This window comes from Geotrypetes seraphini, chromosome 10 (genome assembly GCF_902459505.1).
Source record: "Geotrypetes seraphini chromosome 10, aGeoSer1.1, whole genome shotgun sequence".
Lineage (NCBI taxonomy): Eukaryota > Metazoa > Chordata > Amphibia > Gymnophiona > Dermophiidae > Geotrypetes > Geotrypetes seraphini.
Window position 1 is genome coordinate 119,443,560 of NC_047093.1, and position 17,783 is coordinate 119,461,342.

A 17,783-nucleotide genomic window follows, 5' to 3' on the forward strand; every position below is an offset into this window, starting at 1 on the left:
GGCTGTTGAACAAACTTGAAGGGCTGAAGTTAGGACCCAAAGTGGTGAACTGGGTCAGAAACTGGCTGTCGGACAGACGCCAGAGGGTGGTGGTTAATGGAAGTCGCTCGAAGGAAGGAAAGGTGACTAGTGGAGTCCCTCAGGGTTCGGTGCTGGAGCCAATCCTGTTCAATATGTATGTAAGTGACATTGCTGAAGGGTTAGAAGGAAAAGTGTGCCTTTTTGCAGATGATACCAAGATTTGTAACAGAGTAGACACCGAAGAGGGAGTGGAGAATATGAAAAAGGATCTGCAAAAGTTAGAGGAATGGTCTAATGCCTGGCAACTAAAATTCAATGCAAAGAAATGCAGAGTAATGCATTTGGGGATTAATAATAGGAAGGAACCGTATATGCTGGGAGGAGAGAAGCTGATATGCACGGACGGGGAGAGGGACCTTGGGGTGATAGTGTCCGAAGATCTAAAGGCGAAAAAACAGTGTGACAAGGCAGTGGCTGCTGCCAGAAGGAGAGGCGTAGTCAGTAGAAGGAAGAAGGTGTTGATGCCCCTGTACAGGTCATTGGTGAGGCCCCACTTGGAGTATTGTGTTCAGTTTTGGAGACCGTATCTGGCGAAAGACGTAAGAAGACTTGAGGCGGTCCAGAGGAGGGCGACGAAAATGATAGGAGGCTTGCGCCAGAAGATGTATGAGGAGAGACTGGAAGCCCTGAATATGTATACCCTAGAGGAAAGGAGAGACAGGGGAGATATGATTCAGATGTTCAAATACTTAAAGGGTATTAACGTAGAACAAAATCTTTTCCAGAGAAAGGAAAATGGTAAAACCAGAGGACATAATTTGAGGTTGAGGGGTGGTAGATTCAGGGGCAATTTTAGGAAATTCTACTTTACGGAGAGGGTGGTGGATGCCTGGAATGCGCTCCCGAGAGAGGTGGTGGAGAGTAAAACTGTGACTGAGTTCAAAGAAGCGTGGGATGAACACAGAAGATTTAGAATCAGAAAATAATATTAAAGATTGAACTAGGCCAGTTACTGGGCAGACTTGCACGGTCTGTGTCTGTGTATGGCCGTTTGGTGGAGGATGGGCAGGGGAGGGCTTCAATGGCTGGGAGGGTGTAGATGGGCTGGAGTAAGTCTTAACAGAGATTTCGGCAGTTGGAACCCAAGCATAGTACCGGGTAAAGCTTTGGATTCTTGCCCAGAAATAGCTAAGAAGAAAAAAAAAAAATTAAAATTGAATCAGGTTGGGCAGACTGGATGGACCATTCGGGTCTTTATCTGCCGTCATCTACTATGTTACTATGTTACTATGTTTGACAACCTCCTAACACTCGACCCCCAACTCTACAACCTATTGACCTCGACCACAGACTACAAAACCTTCAAAAAAGAAATAAAAACCCTTCTATTCAAAAAACACATAAAACCGAACTAACACAATCAGAACTGTCCCAAGCATCACCTGCAACTACTCCATACGTACTTCTGATGTCATAACAATTCAGACATAATTTATGTTATGTTATGTTTGGAATAATGGTTACATATATGAGGTTCAATAAAAGAATATTTTCACTCCCTGTTTCTATTCTGACCATTTATACCATTTCATGGTTATTACAAAAAATATTTTTTACATGGAGGGTGGGTGTGTCAAAAAATGATGGGCCCCGTGTGCCACATACCCTAGGTACGCCACTGGCCAATCCAGGTCACTATTATCTGTCCAAAACCCAAGGAGTATCAATATTCCATGCTACCGATCCAGGGCAAGCAGTGGCTTCCCCATGTCTTTCTCAATAACAGACTATGGACTTTTCCTCCAGGAACTTGTCCAAACCTTTCTTAAAACCAGCTACACTATCTGCTTTTACCACAATCTCTGGCAATGTGTTCCAGAGCTTAACTATTCTCTGAGTGAAAAATAATTTCTTCCTCTTGGTTTTAAAAGTAATTCCCTGTAACTTCATTGAGTGTCCCCTAGTCTTTGTAATTTTTGACAGAGTGAAAAATCGATCCACTTGTACCCGTTCAACTCCACTCAGGATTTTGTAGAAAGAAGACATATCCAATAGTCCCATATGGGCAGATCTTAAATTTCTTACAGGTCTGTATATACCTAAGGTAGTAGTCAAACATAATAGAGAAAGATCATTCAATGCTTTGAACAATAAAACAGCCAACTTAATTGTAATTCTTGACTGAATAGGTAACCAGTGTAGCTATTTCAATGTTGGAGTGATATAGTCGGTGTGAGAAACACCTGAAACCAGATGGGTTGCTGCATTTTGAGTTACTTTAATAGCCTTAGTCAACTAGTTTGGCAACCTCAAAAGCAAAATATTACAATAATCAAACAGTGGGAAAAAAAACGCCTGAACCACTGTATGAAAATTACTGTTACTAAAAAAAAAAAATCACAATAAGTTCCTCGGAAATTTCAACTCATAAAAAACTCATTGTGCTATCTTCTTTACAAGAGACTGTATATACAGCGAGGAATCTAAGATGTCACCCAAATACTTAACCTCCTTTATAATACAATACTTGAAAGGTATTAACGTAGAACAAAATCTTTTCCAGAGAAAGGAAAATGGTAAAACCAGAGGACATAATTTGAGATTGAGGGATGGTAGACTCAAGAATAATGTTAGGAAATTCTTCTTTACGGAGAGGGTAATTGATGCATGGAATGCGCTCCTGAGGGAGGTGATGGAGAGGAAAACTATGACAGAGTTCAAAAAACCATGGGATGAACACAGAGGATCTTGAATCAGAAAATAGTGGTATATATTGAAGAACTAAGGCAAGTACTGGGCAGAGCTGAATGGTCTGTGTCCGTATATGGCCATTTGGTTGAGGATAGGCTGGGGAGGGCTTCAACGGCTGGGATGAGCTGGAGTGAGCTTTGATGGAGACTTCAGTAGATGGAACCTAAGCACAGTACCGGCCAGAGCTTTGGGTTCTGGCCTAGAAATAGCTAAGAAAAAGGAAGATTTAAATTAAATTGAATTTAAAGTGAGGGTCAGGTTGGATAGATTCAGTGTACCAGTCGTGTCTTTATCTGCCATCATTTACTATGTTACTATGTATAAGGGTAAATTCACACCACGATAAACAAAATATACAGGAAAATGTGTCAGGCAACAATTCGACAAAAATAAAATCTAAGTTTTGGCTATATTCAAGAGCAATCTATTAGTCATTAATTTCAAAAAGTCAAAGCTTTCTGTAATATTCCCTTTACTTGGAAAATAAAACTGAATTTCATCAGCATTTGGGCTGTAAAAAAAACCAAGGGAATGTTATAGTATAGAGGGTGAACTTTTGTGCATGAAAGAGGAGTGGGATTTGGGTGTGATAGCATGTGATGATCACTCATAGCCAAACAGATTTAAAAGGTAATGGGAAAAGTTAGAAGGATGCTAGGTTGCATAGGGGATCATGTTTCCCGGCTTCTGTCAAAACTTCACTGGCTTCCAGTAATTTCTAGGGTTCACCTTAAGTATGCCTGCCTAACATTCAAGATCTTACATGGCATTCTTCCTCCTCTAATTCCACTATTTTGGAATTCTACGAGACTTGACACTACCAGATCCATCCAAAAACTTAAACTATCTTTCCCCTTGCTAAAAGGCATCATCTATGCTGGAAAATTAGGGAAATCTCTTTTCTTCAAAATCACTGAGCTTTGGAATAACCTTCCTGCCCTGCTGTGGAATCTGGTATCCTTCCGATTATTCCGAAAGCATCTGAAAACCTGACTATTCTCAAAAATGTTAATCTCGCTACCCTCTTTATAATCACTAACTCTTATTATGTTTTTCCTTCTTTATATTAAAGTTCCTGTCAACCGTGCCGAGCTCCATCTCTATGGAGAGGATACGGTATATAAATTTAAGGTTTAGTTTAGAGGAATAGCCAGTAGGAAAAATGAGATATTGATGCCTCTCTATAAGACTCTGGTGAGACCTCATTTAGAATACTGTATACAGTTCTGGAGATGGTACCTTCAAAAAGATATAAACAGAATGGAATTGGTTCAGAGGAAGGCTGCTAAAATGGTCGGTGTTCTTCATCATAAGGTGTGTCATTAGCATATATTCGATGATACACTGCTAGGCAACTAAGAACCTTACACAACAGAGCAATGTAGATTTTAAACTTTAAAGCAGATAGGACAGAACCCTGATATACCCCAGGCAGAGTATTCAAAATCTAGTTTAACTTGAAAAAATGTATCCTTCAATAAAGATTCAAACCATCATAATGGCTACCCCAATGGACTATGTATGAGACAATATCAATACATGATTTGCAATACCGAAAGCTGCTGAAGACATCCAAAATTACCATCAAAAGGTTGAATAACAGAATGAATATGATTTAAGGCCTGCTTTTATCAAGCTGCACTAGAGGCTTTTAGCATGGGCCGACACAGTAAATGCTCCGACACTCATACAATTCCTTTGAGCATTGGAGTACCTACCTCACCAGCCCACACTAAAAACCTCTAGCGCAGCTTGATAAAAGAGGGGGTAAAATAGAAATAAGCAATGTATTTTATCCACATGTGAAGAAAAGTAGAGGCCATGTTAGTCCACTTTTCAAGGTAATATATATAAATACAACAAAAACCTAAAGGGAATAAGGTGGTACTGTTTTTATTGGTCTAAATTAATGCATTTTATGGGGAGAATACTAAAAGAAAATTTTAGGACAATCAAAATGATGAATTTTACTAAAGGTTGATATTCCTCAAGGAGAGTTTATAGAAGATGGTATGAAGTAAAATTAAGATATCCCTGACCTGTGGGTACTGGTATATCCTGGACAGGCTGGAAAACTCAATTGATTGCTCAGCTGGAAGACCTTCAATGACAGCAGCCAGTGATCCAGATGTTTTGCAACTGTAGTTTGGGACCCCGGTGTCCATTCCTGAAAATATATTCATGGCAGCTCTATACATTAAGAATAAATTGTTGTATGGTTCAAAAATGTGGAATCCCAGGGTGAGGTTGGGTAAGAGCTCGGAGCTGTGGTTAATCTCCTCCACCGCAGACACAAAAGCCAGGAAGTTGTAATAGTTCAAGGATACAGGACTTTGAAGACAATAAATTTCAGATAAATGTAAAATTAGCATCAAAGTAAATGATACCAAAACATAGACATCGGTAGTAGACATGAGTGAAAGGTTAGAATGCACTCTCTAGGCAACCTTTGGGGGGATGCATGCTGACTTCTACCTCACCCTCAGTAAGCCTAACCTACCTTGTGTTGCCAGAGTGTGGCCTACAAGATGGAAAAGCGCATACTCCAGGTTTAACACAAATTAAATGCATATCTTTCCTCTCTCTCACTCCCCCACCCCTTCCTGTATTTCGTCTCTTTTTCAGCAGGGGAGGATGGCATGGGTGGAAGTACTGGTGGAAGTTCTCAGTCCTCAATCTTTGCCTACAGAAATGAGGCTGGACTAATGGTGCACTAGCTAGAAGTGTTAGGGAAATTTGTATCCACCACAAGTAAAGACATGTCCCAGACTGAGGAGAGTAGTTGACCCTCACTTTGATATATTCTTCCAGCTCCAGTAAGAGAGGAAAACAATCTAGACCGCTTCAAAGGCCTTCTTAAGAGCCATTTGTTGTTATTGACATTTTTACTTTTATTTTTATTTTGTATTCCCCATTATATTTTATCTGTAATTCGCTTAGAAGTTGTATTAGGATGCCATAGCTTGGGCCAGTTTAGGTGAAATGAAGATTGAGAGTTACAGGAGAAGTGAACAGAATACAGCACATTTTTAACATCGAAAATAATTCCAAATTTGGAGGATTTCCAGGTGGTTTATATGTTGACTTTGTTACGCTTTAGTGCAATAATTCCCCAATTTTCAGTGTTAAAATCCATACTGCACCAGGTAAAAAGTTAGCACAAGAAAATCAAAAGTAAAATGCTATAGGACGAATTCTGTAAATGGCGCTGGTATTGGCCAGTGTCTCCAAAACTGGTGCCACTTCTGTGCAACATAGAAAAATAGAAACATGATGGCAGATAAAGGCCAAATGGTCCATCCGCAGCATCCTCTATCTCCTGATCTCCCTATTGGATAAGGCTCTTTACACCTGCATTGTGATGTCATAGAACTTTATGGTTATAGAAACATTGCAACATGATGGCAGATAAAGGCCAAATGGCCAATCCATTCTGCCCATCCACAGTAACCATTAGCTCTTCCTCTCTCTAAGAGATCCCATACCTTCTTGAATTCAGACACAGTCTCTGTCTCCACCACTACTTCTGGGAGACTGTTCCATACATCTACCACCCTTTCTATAATAAAATATTTCCTTAGATTACTCTGGAGCCTATCACCTCTTAACTTCATCCTATGCCCTCTCATTCCAGCGCTACCTTTCAAATGAAAGACTCGACTCATGCGCATTTACATCAAGTAGGTATTTGAATGTCTCTATCATATATCTCCCCTCTCCCACCTTTCCTCCAAAGTATACAGATTGAGAACTTTAAGTCTGTCCCCATATGCCTTATGATGAAGACCAAGCACCATTTTAGTAGCCTTCCTCTGGACCGACTCCATCCTTTTTATATCTTTTTGAAGGTGTGGTCTCCGGAATTGTACACAATATTCTAAATGAGGTCTCAGCAGAGTCTTATACAGAGACATCAATACCTCATTTTTCCTACTGGCCATCACCTCTTCAACCTGTTTGGCCACCTTAAGATCATCACATACACTGACACCCAAGTCCCGCTCTTCTGTCATGCATATAAGTTCTTCACCTCCTAAACTTTACCATTCCTTCAGGTTTTTGCGTGCCAAATGCATGTCCTTGCATTTCTTAGCATTAAATCGCTGCCAAATCAAACCTAGTTGCCAGAAATATAGGCCAGGGTTTTGAAGGCCTACGTTTCCACTACCTATACTTGCTGTGAATCATAGCTACAGAGGCACCTAAGGTTGCCTCAGGTCTTTTCCAGTATTAGCCACACTTTCTTCATTCTTAAGCACTTCGATATCCATGATTACCTGAGTTAGTCCGTCAATCCCTTCCCTTCCCTTGTTTAAAAGCAGACTGAAAACCCACCTTTTTGATATAGCTGTCAATCCTTAACCCTATTCCTCTGCCCTCCAACCCAGCCCACTGATTAACCGTTCCCCTTAACTGTATCCATGACATCCTGTTTGTCTTTGGAAAGCAGAGCTGAGCTTGTGATGCCACAATGCCTCATTCCATCAATAAAAGCCAACCTCATCAGTGATGTCACAATGGCTCAATTGTCCTGTACTCCCCTCTGCCCTCCAACCCAGCCCGCTGATTAACCGTTCCCCTTAACTGTATCCATGACATCCTGTTTGTCTGTCTTGCCTGTTTAGATTGTAAGCTCTTTCGAGCGGGGACTGTTTTTTTATTCTTTGTGACTCTGCGCAGTGCTGCGTGCGTCTGGTAGCGCTATAGAAATAATTAATAGTAGTAGTAGCAGCAGTAGAGAGCCATTTTGGGAGGGACCAGCAGATGGCTAATTTTTTTGTTTGTTTTGGGGGCTTTTCAGGTAGGCTTGATCACATAAGTTAGGCGGTGGTGCAGCACCGACTAACAACTAACTTGAAATGCTGGTGTAGAATCAGTCCTTATGTTAATGGATAACACAGATTACTACATTGCCCTCTAAATTTCTAACATATCAACTCTTTCATGGAATCATAAGAACATAAGAACATAAGCAGTGCCTCCGCTGGGATCAGACCAGAGGTCCATCATGCCCAGCAGTCCGCACACACGGAGGCCCATCAGGTCCAGGACCTGTGTAGTAATCCTCTATCCCATACTCTTCTATCCCCTTTTCTTCAGAAAATTGCCCAATCCCTTCTTGAACCCCAATACTGTACTAGAAACGCCTTCACCGGATCAGACCTTAGGTCCATCTATTCCGGCGATATGATATCCCACCATGTACCCATACTGTTGTAATTTCCTTCAGTGACCAGGTCATACAGGTATCTGAAAATATACTAGAAACTCTTATGAATTCAGTTGAAATACAGAATATGATCAGCTGGTTATCTAGTAATAAGTAATCTGCAGAAACCTACACTGTTAATGCAGTGTCATTAAGAGACATGAAAAGTGAATTCCATTTCTTGCAATAAGAAGCTATTCAGATGTGTCCTGTTAATTATTTAATTTTTAGAATTTAGAGTACACACTGCTTATAGCCTAAGTGGTTTGCATTCAGGTACTCAAGTATTTCTACCTATCTATCTTGGTGGGCTCACAATCCGGTTAATGTTACCTAGAGCAATGGATTGTTAAGTGACTTGCCCAGGGTGTTGGGCTTGAACCTGCGACCTCAGGATGTTGAGACTGTGGCTCTAACTGCTAGGCCAGTGGTCCCCAACCCTGTCTTGGAGGACCACCAGGCCAATTGGGTTTTCAGGATAGCCCTAATGAATATGCATGGAGCAGATTTACATGCCTGTCACTTCCATTATATGCAAATCTCTCATTCATATTCATTAGGGCTAGCCTGAAAACCCGATTGACCTGGTGGCCCTCTAGTACAGGGTTAGGGATCCCTGTGCTAGGCCACTCCTCTACTCCAATGATAACTCTGCACATACCCTGAAAAAACATTTTAACAGATCAAAAAGCAGTTGTCAATAATCAGTGAAAACTCATTGATTAACATCTCAACACATTAAAAGGTCCAGAAGAAGTTCAATAATACAGCAAGAAAGTATCCTCCAATGCTCACAGAGCTGGAGAATACTGTAGATGGAGAGTCCTCTTGGAAACCGTATATGATGGGGCAAAGTACAATATAACGGAAGTTCAGTGACAAAAAGAATCAGGCAGCAGAGACTGAAGTTAGAGAATTAAACTAAAGATAGCAGAGCTGAAACTGCAGGATTTAGCCTGGTTAACTCCAACGGTTGGCGTTCAACCTAGAAACTCAATGCCAGGCCATATCTGGTGAATGACATTGAACTTATGGTCTATTTTTAGCTACTTTTAACATAGCCAGTTAAGACAATATTCAACTGCTGACCGACTAAGTTCTACAGCCAAAGACAGACCTGCTAGTCATGCAGGTCTAACTGGCCACTCAGCCAATCAGCAAATGAATAATTGTGCTAACTGACTATGTAATGCAAAATAGCTAGTGACTGTGCTAGCTGCTAAGTGCTAATGTTTGGCGGCCATCTTGTGTTGAACATTAGCTCTTAGTTGGCTAGGTGCCATTTAACCAACCAGGAGCCATTTCTGGCCACTTAAATATCACTGAAAATTGAGTAGAGTATGGTCAGTTCTACAATAATGGCAATGTGTGGTAGTGACCAAAAAAGCAAACAAGATGCTAGAAATTATTAGAAAAACAATGGTAAACAATACTAAGAATGTAATAATGCCTCTGTAGAAATGGTTCCAGGAATTCCTAACCAACAGATCATACCGAGTAGTCAGCGAAGGGAAATACTCTAAACCATGGAAAAACCCCTCAGGGGTTCCCCAAGGCTCCCCACTATCACCCACACTATTCAATATCTACATCTCATCCTTAGGCCAACTATTAAAAAAGTTAAGCTTAAACCACTATATGTATGCAGATGATATATCCATCCTGATCCCCTTAAATGACATAACAAACGAAACAATAAATAACCTTTCTCACATCATGATCAAAATAAAAAAATGGACAACCAACTTCAAACTGAAGCTAAACACAGAAAAAACAAAAGTCTTCTTGGCAAGCCCCAAGGACAAAATTACCAGAACATCATTAAAATTAAACGGCCCCGACCACCAAATCTCCAAAACCATAAAAATACTGGGTATCACACTAGACACACACCTAACCACACGAACTTAGTGACGAAGAAATGCTTTTGTACACTCAGGAAACTAAAGACCATCAAAAAATACTTCAATGCTACGTCCTTTAGGCTACTGGTGCAGTCTCTGATCCTATCGATGCTAGACTACTGCAACATTGTTTACCTAGGTATCCCAAAAAAAAACAGTACAAAAATTAAAAATAGTGCAAAACACAGCAGTTCGTCTGATCTTCGGATTGAGGAAAAACGACCACATTAACCCTTACTACAAAAAGTTGTACTGGCTGCCAATGGAGGCGCGCATTCTGTTCAAATTTGCCTGCATTTGTTTCAAGCAGATCTGGGCTCTAGCGCCTTCCTACCTGCTACCACACTTCATATTTCACAACCCCATAAGACCAACCAGAAACCGAAACATATTTACTTACCCAAAAATCACAGGCTGCAAATACAAATCCTTTCTGGACAGGACTTTCAAGTTCCAAGCAGGCAGACAGCAGTCCTGGCTGGACAACTACATAAACAGAGCCAGTTTGACCTACGGCACATTCCGAAAATCAATCAAAACCATTCTGTTTGACAAATTCATCTCCTAAACAGAAGCCTCCAAATGATATATTCTCCCCCTCTCTACCGTGATGTAATTTTGCTGTTTTATTTTTACTGTTCCTTTACCTAATTCTTATGTAACCCTCTCTTCTTACATCCTGTATCTCGCTGATTGTCCAGCCTTCTTTCGAATGTGAACTGCTTAGAAGTCTTTCGACTATGGCGGTATAGAAGAATAAAGTTATTATTATTATTCTTATAGTACTCCATGGTGTGACCTCACCTTGGGTATTGCATTCAATTCTGGTCATCTTATTTCAAAAAAGCACAGCTAAAAAAAAGTTCAAAGAAGAGACCAAGATGATAAAGGGGATGGAACTCCTGTCATATGAGGAAAGACTAAAAAGGCTAAGGTTCTTCAGCTTGGAAAAGAGATGGCTGAGGGGAGATATGATTGTCGTCTACAAAATCCTAAGTGGATCGATTTTTCATTCTCTCAAAAATTACAAAGACTAGGGGGACACTTGATGACGTTACAGGGAAATACTTTAAAAACCAATAGAAGGAAATATTTTTTTTCACTCGAATGCACTGCCAGAGATTGTGGTAAGAGAGGTTAATGTAACTGGTTTTAAAAAAAGGTTTGGACAAGTTCCTGAAGGAAAAGTCCATAGTTTGCTTTTGAGACAGACATGGGTGAAGCCACTGCTTGCCCTGGATCAGAAGTACAAAAGAACATTGATAAGGCAGAGGAAATTCAAATGAAAGAGATCTCATGTTATATGCATAATGGCAAACTATGTCACACACAGATGGGCTACAGTGATAATGATCATGTGACACCTCTGTATTTAAAATTCCATTGGTTACCAATGGAATTTAGGATTAAATTTAAGATCTTGATATTGGCACATAGAGCATTATTTCAGCTAACCTGGTGTTATTTTATGCCCCAAGACGTCTATTACGATCTTTGAATGACAATAGGGTAGTCGTTCCTCATATCTCAAAGGCACATCTTGCGTCAACTAGAGATTGCGCGTTCTTCTAACTAGTTCCACGGTTATGGAATAATTTGCCCATAGATTTGAAAAAAGAAGAATCATACATAAACTTTAAAAGACACCTAAAAGCGCACTTTTTTCAATTGGCTTTCTCAAATTGATTAATTGAGTTTGGGACTAATCAGTATTTATATGATTAATTTTTTGATATGGAAATACAATTTTTTAAAACTGTATATATTTATTATGGCTTACTGAGATTTGATTGCTTGTTTTTATTGCTATTAGAATTATTATTATGGAGATTTCGATTGTTTGTATTTTAGGAAAAAAAAAATTTTTTAAACTTTTGTTTTTACTCTTTTCCATCCTATTTTTAAATGGAGTTCCTTTTCTGTTGAATATGTATTATATTGTACAACGCTTGGACCCTTTTTAAGGCTGTTATGTGGTATAAAATGTTTTTAATAAACATAATGCACTTTATAAGAAGAAGAAATGGAAAAGGAAGATGAAAAGCAAGCTTTCAAATCCTTATCTGCTTTCAGGAAGATACAAGTAAGAAGAATTTTCAAAAGAATGAAAAGCTCAATTTTAAGGGGATATCAAAGGAATGAATAAAGAAGTGCAAACACAAGATATCAACTTTTTTTTTGTTTCAATGAGAGTTTTGTGAAAATCTAAAGTACTTTTCACAATCCATTCATGGAGGATATGAAACTGTCTGGAAATATCACACTTTTATAGGGAAAACTGCAAACAGGGAATTGTGTATCTTTACTTGCAAAAAATATATATATATGGGTTTGAGAGAGACATTAACACATCTAGCTGGACATTTTCACAATGATTTCAAGGGGGAAAGTATTCGTAGAAAAGGTTGGTGAAATTCTTAGCGGCTATCTTTTCCTCACAGCAACATTCAAAGGGAAATCATTCATACTTTATGTGAAAGTATCGTTAACATTTCCACAGGTCATATCTGCATTACACGTCCGTGGCTAATCAAAATAAGATCCACAAGCCTGTCTCAGATGAAAGTTGAGCCATGATGTTACTTACAAGGCATGTCCTCCGAATGAGGGAACAGATGTGAAGGCTGGATGATCCAATAGATAGAAGGTTTCCACAGTTATGAGTCCTCCAATCATGATGTCCCCATCTCTATGGTATCCTGGTTTTAGTATTACTGATAAGTAATTTCTAAGTGTACATTGACACTCAGCTGTCTTCCACAGGATGTCACAGAACACCAACAAAATCAGAACTGGATGAGCTCCCATCGTTAACGCTATGAAACAGCTTTTCCTGTGATACCCTATGTGCTTGCCCAAGGCGTGGGATGCTGTATAGTTGCTGAGGGTCCTTTCCAATTGAATCTTTGAATGATGGGCAAAGTAGACCTGTACTTTGCCCTCAAGGAGAATGAGGAAAGGCAGTGAAATGGTAATGTGGCATTGAGGTGACCGCTCTATTTCTAGCTGAGCTCTGGCACCTGTGAGGATGCCATGTGGTTTCTGTTGGGTCCTGATCCTCAGAGCTTCAGCCTTAAGGGATATCTATTCCTGACATCAGCATTTACCATGAAATATAAGTTATTAATATTAAATATGACCTTATGAATCCCAGGCCTTAATTAACAAGAGACAAATATAAATCTGATTAGAATGTTGTACAGGACATGATGTAATAACATAACAGTGTAAGAGTCAATAATGACAGAAAAAAAAGATATCCATCCAACCTGCATAGTTTTTCTGTCTATACTGTCTTGGATATATCTGAGATTCCAGTCAAAGCTCCTTGTAATGCTGGGCAAGTTGCTTTGACCCTCCATTTTCCTAGGTGCAAAATAAGTATACAAATATGCCAACCACTGGTAATGACTAGTGCTGCCCAATTCAGGGAAACTTGTTTTGATTCAATTCAGCCTATTTGATTCACTTTTCCTGCCCAATTGGGCATTTTTTATTTTTATAAACATCCTGGCAGGTTTATTTTGTAGTCTTGGTTGATAAAAAGCTTTTATATTACCGCATTTTAACCTTGGTACAATCAACTTTTGCTTGCATCTTGTACATTATCTGCAGTTTTTGTTTGGTTTTCCCGTCTTTCCACCCACCCCATCCTTGTTTGCCCTCTCCAACCCCACACTGATGCTTTGGTGTTAAAAAAAAAACCAAAAAAGACTTTTCCTCTCCCTTTTAGGTCCTAGCTCATGCTTGCTGTCTAACACCAGCTCTGGTAGGATACACATTTCAAACCTGACATATTGTAAACACAAAATAGAAAATAATATTTTTCTAGCTTTAACTGTCATATCCAACATTTGTTTCTTTCCCACTGTCTATCATCTCTCTCTCTCTCTTCCTGCCTTGTGCCCTGGGTCAGACTTCTCTATTCCCTTCCAAGCAGCATCTCTCTTTTCTTCCCCTTCATTCATTGTATCTTTATCTAGAAGTGGGAAGAGAGGTGAAGGATTAGCAATTATTTTAAAAGATTCTTTTGATTTTAAGAACCTAGATTCCAATTCTACTAAGGATTGGGAAATTCTTACTTGTCATTTGTCATACATGGATTTGGATGATGTCCGAATGGTAACATTATTTTACACACCTCCTAAGAAATGGTATACCGTAAAAGATGGGGAATGGGCGACGAGATGGCAGATGAAGTTCAACGTTGAGAAATGTAAAGTATTACATGTTGGAAACAGAAACCCAAGGTACAACTATACGATGGGAGGGATGTTATTAAATGAGAGTACCCAAGAAAGGGACTTGGGGGTAATGGTGGACATGACAATGAAGCCAACGGCACAGTGCGCAGCGGCCGCTAAGAAGGCAAACAGAATGCTAGGCATAATCAAGAAGGGTATTACAACCAGAACGAAATAAGTTATCCTGCCATTGTATCGGGCGAAGGTGCGTCTGCATCTGGAGTACTGCGTCCAATATTGGTCGCCGTACCTTAAGAAGGACATGGCGGTACTCGAGAGGGTTCAGAGGAGAGCGACGCGTCTGACAAAGGGGATGGAAAACCTTTCATACATTGAAAGATTGGAGAAACTGGATCTCTTTTCCCTGGAGAAGACTTAGAGGGGATATGATAGAGACTTACAAGATCATGAAGGGCATAGAGAGAGTAGAGAGGGACAGATTCTTCAAACTTTCGAATAATAAAAGAACAAGAGGGTATTCAAAAAAGTTGAAAGGGGACAGATTCAAAACGAATGCTAGGAAGTTCTTCTTTACCCAACGTGTGGTGGACACCTGGAATGCGCTTCCAGAGAGCGTAATAGGGCATAGTACGGTACTGGGGTTCAAGAAAGGATTGGACAATTTCCTGCTGGAAAAGGGGATAGAGGGGTATAGATAGAGGATTACTGCACAGGTCCTGGACCTGTTGGGCCGCCGCGTGAGCGGACTGCTGGGCACGATGGACCTCAGGTCTGACCCAGCAGAGGCATTGCTTATGTTTTTATGTTAGATAAATTTTTTGAATACCTCTCATCAAATACAATTTCTGGTCCTTATAATTTGCTGCTTAGAGACATTAACCTGAATTTGAATCAAGAAGATAGTTTGGAGGTGAATGATTTATTTCAGTTTCTATCCTCGCTAGGATTTTTCAAACTTCTATCAGTCAAAACTCAAAACCCATCCAAAAGGTCACCAATTAGATCTGGTGACTATTTCATCTAAAGAGCCTATTAATCCCAAAATATTTTTTCATCAGACTACATGGACTAATTCTAGCTGGTCCGATCATCAACTTTATAACTTGGAATTTAGCTGGCAGGAAAATTATACAGGATTAAGGAATTCAAGGAATCCAAAAAAGACAATTACCATCACCAGGCCTACTCACAGAGTACATATGTTTAGCCACCCAATATTAAAGGCCTGCCGTTTCAAGAGATATCTGGGCAGAACTCTTGCTTTCCAGGCAGGCCAACAGATTTGTAACCAAGAATTCTTAATGCCTTACCATGTACGCTTCCTACATGTACTCGATGCCTCTTCTCTGTGTCTATCACTCTGACTTACTCCCATTCAACTTGAATCTGCCCTTCTCCACCTGTACTTAACGACTTCATTGTAATTATTTTTGCTGATTGTCCAGCTCTTCTTGTTGTAAACCCTCTCGAACTACCATAGCTTTGGCGGTATATAAGAATAAAATGATTATTATGATGATGATGATTTAAAAGTAAAATCTGAATTAGATAGTAATTTTTTATCTGAATGGAATGACCTTAGTAAACAGATTTTAGATACGATTGCGCCTCTAAAAACTTGTACAAAGAAAGCTAGATCTTCTAATTCAATTAGCTGCCTTGCCTCCCTCTACTGCCTATTAAAATGCTTGCCCTGGATTGGTCTTCCACTATAGATGGCTTGCTGTTTATCTCTATAGATTTGTAGTTGGGGTTCAACCTGGAATGTATGTAACCTACGTCCCCCAACTCTTGGAAAGCTTTACACTAATACCAGTGTTATCAACATCTTCCAAACACACACTAATTATGTTCTAATATTTTATATTAATGAATAAGGCCTCCACCTCCACCTTCGATAATAGTTTATATCCGGTGGGAATATTGGTGTATCGTTGTCCTCATTGGTCTACATTCTTTTATCATATTTTGTATTTATTTATAATTTTTTAGCATTATTGTACTTTTTTAGAAGTTTTATGAAATTATTAATTAAATCTTATGATGAATTTCATACTCAACTTAAATTCATCATGCTCTCACGTTAAATGATCCAACATGTTTCGCAAAAGATTTGCTTTGTGAAGGATCCCCCAGAGCCATTATATGTCCTCCACCGTACTCAAACTATTATTGAAAGTGGAGGAGATGTGCCTGAGGCCTTATTCGTAAATATAAAAATATTAGAACATCATTAGTGTGTGTTTGGAAGATGTTGATAACATTGGTATTAGTGTAAAGCATTCCAAGTTTTGGGGGACGTAGGTGACATACATGCCCTGGATTGGTAGCATGGAATGTTGCTACTCCTTGGGTTTTGACCAGGCACTAGGGACCTGGATTTGCCACCATGAGAACGGGCTACTGGGTTTGATGGACCATTGGTGTGACCCAATAAGGCTATTCTTATGTCCTTATGATATTACTAGTCTTTAAGCCCATTACATTAACGGGTGCTAGAATATATGTATGTCTGTCTTTCTTTCTGTCTCACTCCCTGCCCTTGTGTCTTTCTTCTTTTATTTCTGTCTCCCTCCCTCCTATTATTTGTCTTTCTTTCTATTTATCTCTCTTTCTGCCCCCTATGCAGCATTTATCTCCCCTTGTCCACCTTCCTGTACAGTAGCCATATCAGCATTCCCTCCCCCTCCATTTCCTTGTGCATCAGCATTTCCCCCCTCCCTACTTCCCTGTGCAGCATTTTCCTCCCTCGGGCTAGAATATATGTGTGTGTGTCTGTCTTTATTTCTTTCTCTCTCTGTCTCCTTAGCCACTTTTTCCTGTCCATTCTCCCTTCTTTTTACCTCCCCTGTGTCCACGACCACCCCTTCACTGCTCCCTTTATCCAGCAACAGCCCTTCCCCCTTTGTTTTACCTCCCCCCTGTCCATCAGTACCTCTTCCTTCTCCCCCTGTCCAACAATAGGCATCCCTTCCTTTTTCCCCCTGTCCATCATCACCTCTTCCTGCTCCCTCTGTCCAGCAGTAGGCCTCCCTTTATTTTTTCCCCCTGTCCATCAGCATCTCTTCCTGCTCCCCCTGTCCAGCAGTAGGCATCCCTTAATTTTTTTCCCCCTGTCCATCAGCACCTCTTCCTGCTCCCCCTGTCCAGCATTAGGCCTCCCTTCATTTTTCCCCCCTGTCCACCACCACCTCTTCATTGCTCCCCTTATCCAGCAGCAGCCCTTCTCCCTTTGTTTTACTTCCCCCCCTGTCCATCAGCACCTCTTCTTGCTCCCCCTGTCCAGCAGTAGGCCTCCCTTCATTTCCCCCCCCCCCCTGTCCATCAGCAGGTCTCCCTTAATTTCCCCCGCTGTCCATCTGCACCTCTTCCTGCTCCCCCTGTCCAACAATAGGCCTCCCTTCCTTTCCCCCCCTGTCCATCATCATCTCTTCCTGCTCCCCTTGTGCAGAGTTTTTTAATTAATTCCCCCCCCCCCCCCCCGCTCCCCTTCACTTGTAAGTCGGCGATTCAAGAAGCCTGTGCAGCAGTCTTCACACGCTGCTTCGGGTCCTTCTACTGCGCTTATTTGCTCTGCCGCGTCTCTGATGACATCATCAGAGACGCGGCAGAGCAAATCAGGGCAGTAGAAGGGCCTGAAGCAGCGTGTGAAGACTGCTGCACAGGCTTCTTGAATCGCCGGGTAGGTATTCG

At 40.5% G+C, this 17,783-nt stretch overlaps 1 protein-coding gene across 1 annotated transcript in view; it reads right to left on the reverse strand.

Annotated features, from left to right (window-relative positions):
• LOC117368554 (vomeronasal type-2 receptor 26-like) overlaps window positions 1–12,693 on the reverse strand; it is a gene marked incomplete at its 3' end in the record, with an annotated part of 55,082 nt that extends 42,389 nt beyond the window's left edge. Inside the window, exons 1-2 of the mRNA XM_033962286.1 lie at window positions 12,473–12,693; window positions 4,812–5,103 (exon numbers count right to left, since the gene is read on the reverse strand). Of these exons, the coding sequence (XP_033818177.1) occupies window positions 4,812–5,103; window positions 12,473–12,693 (513 nt within the window). The remainder of the gene's footprint in view (window positions 1–4,811; window positions 5,104–12,472) is intronic.
• Between the last annotated feature and the right edge of the window lie 5,090 nt (window positions 12,694–17,783).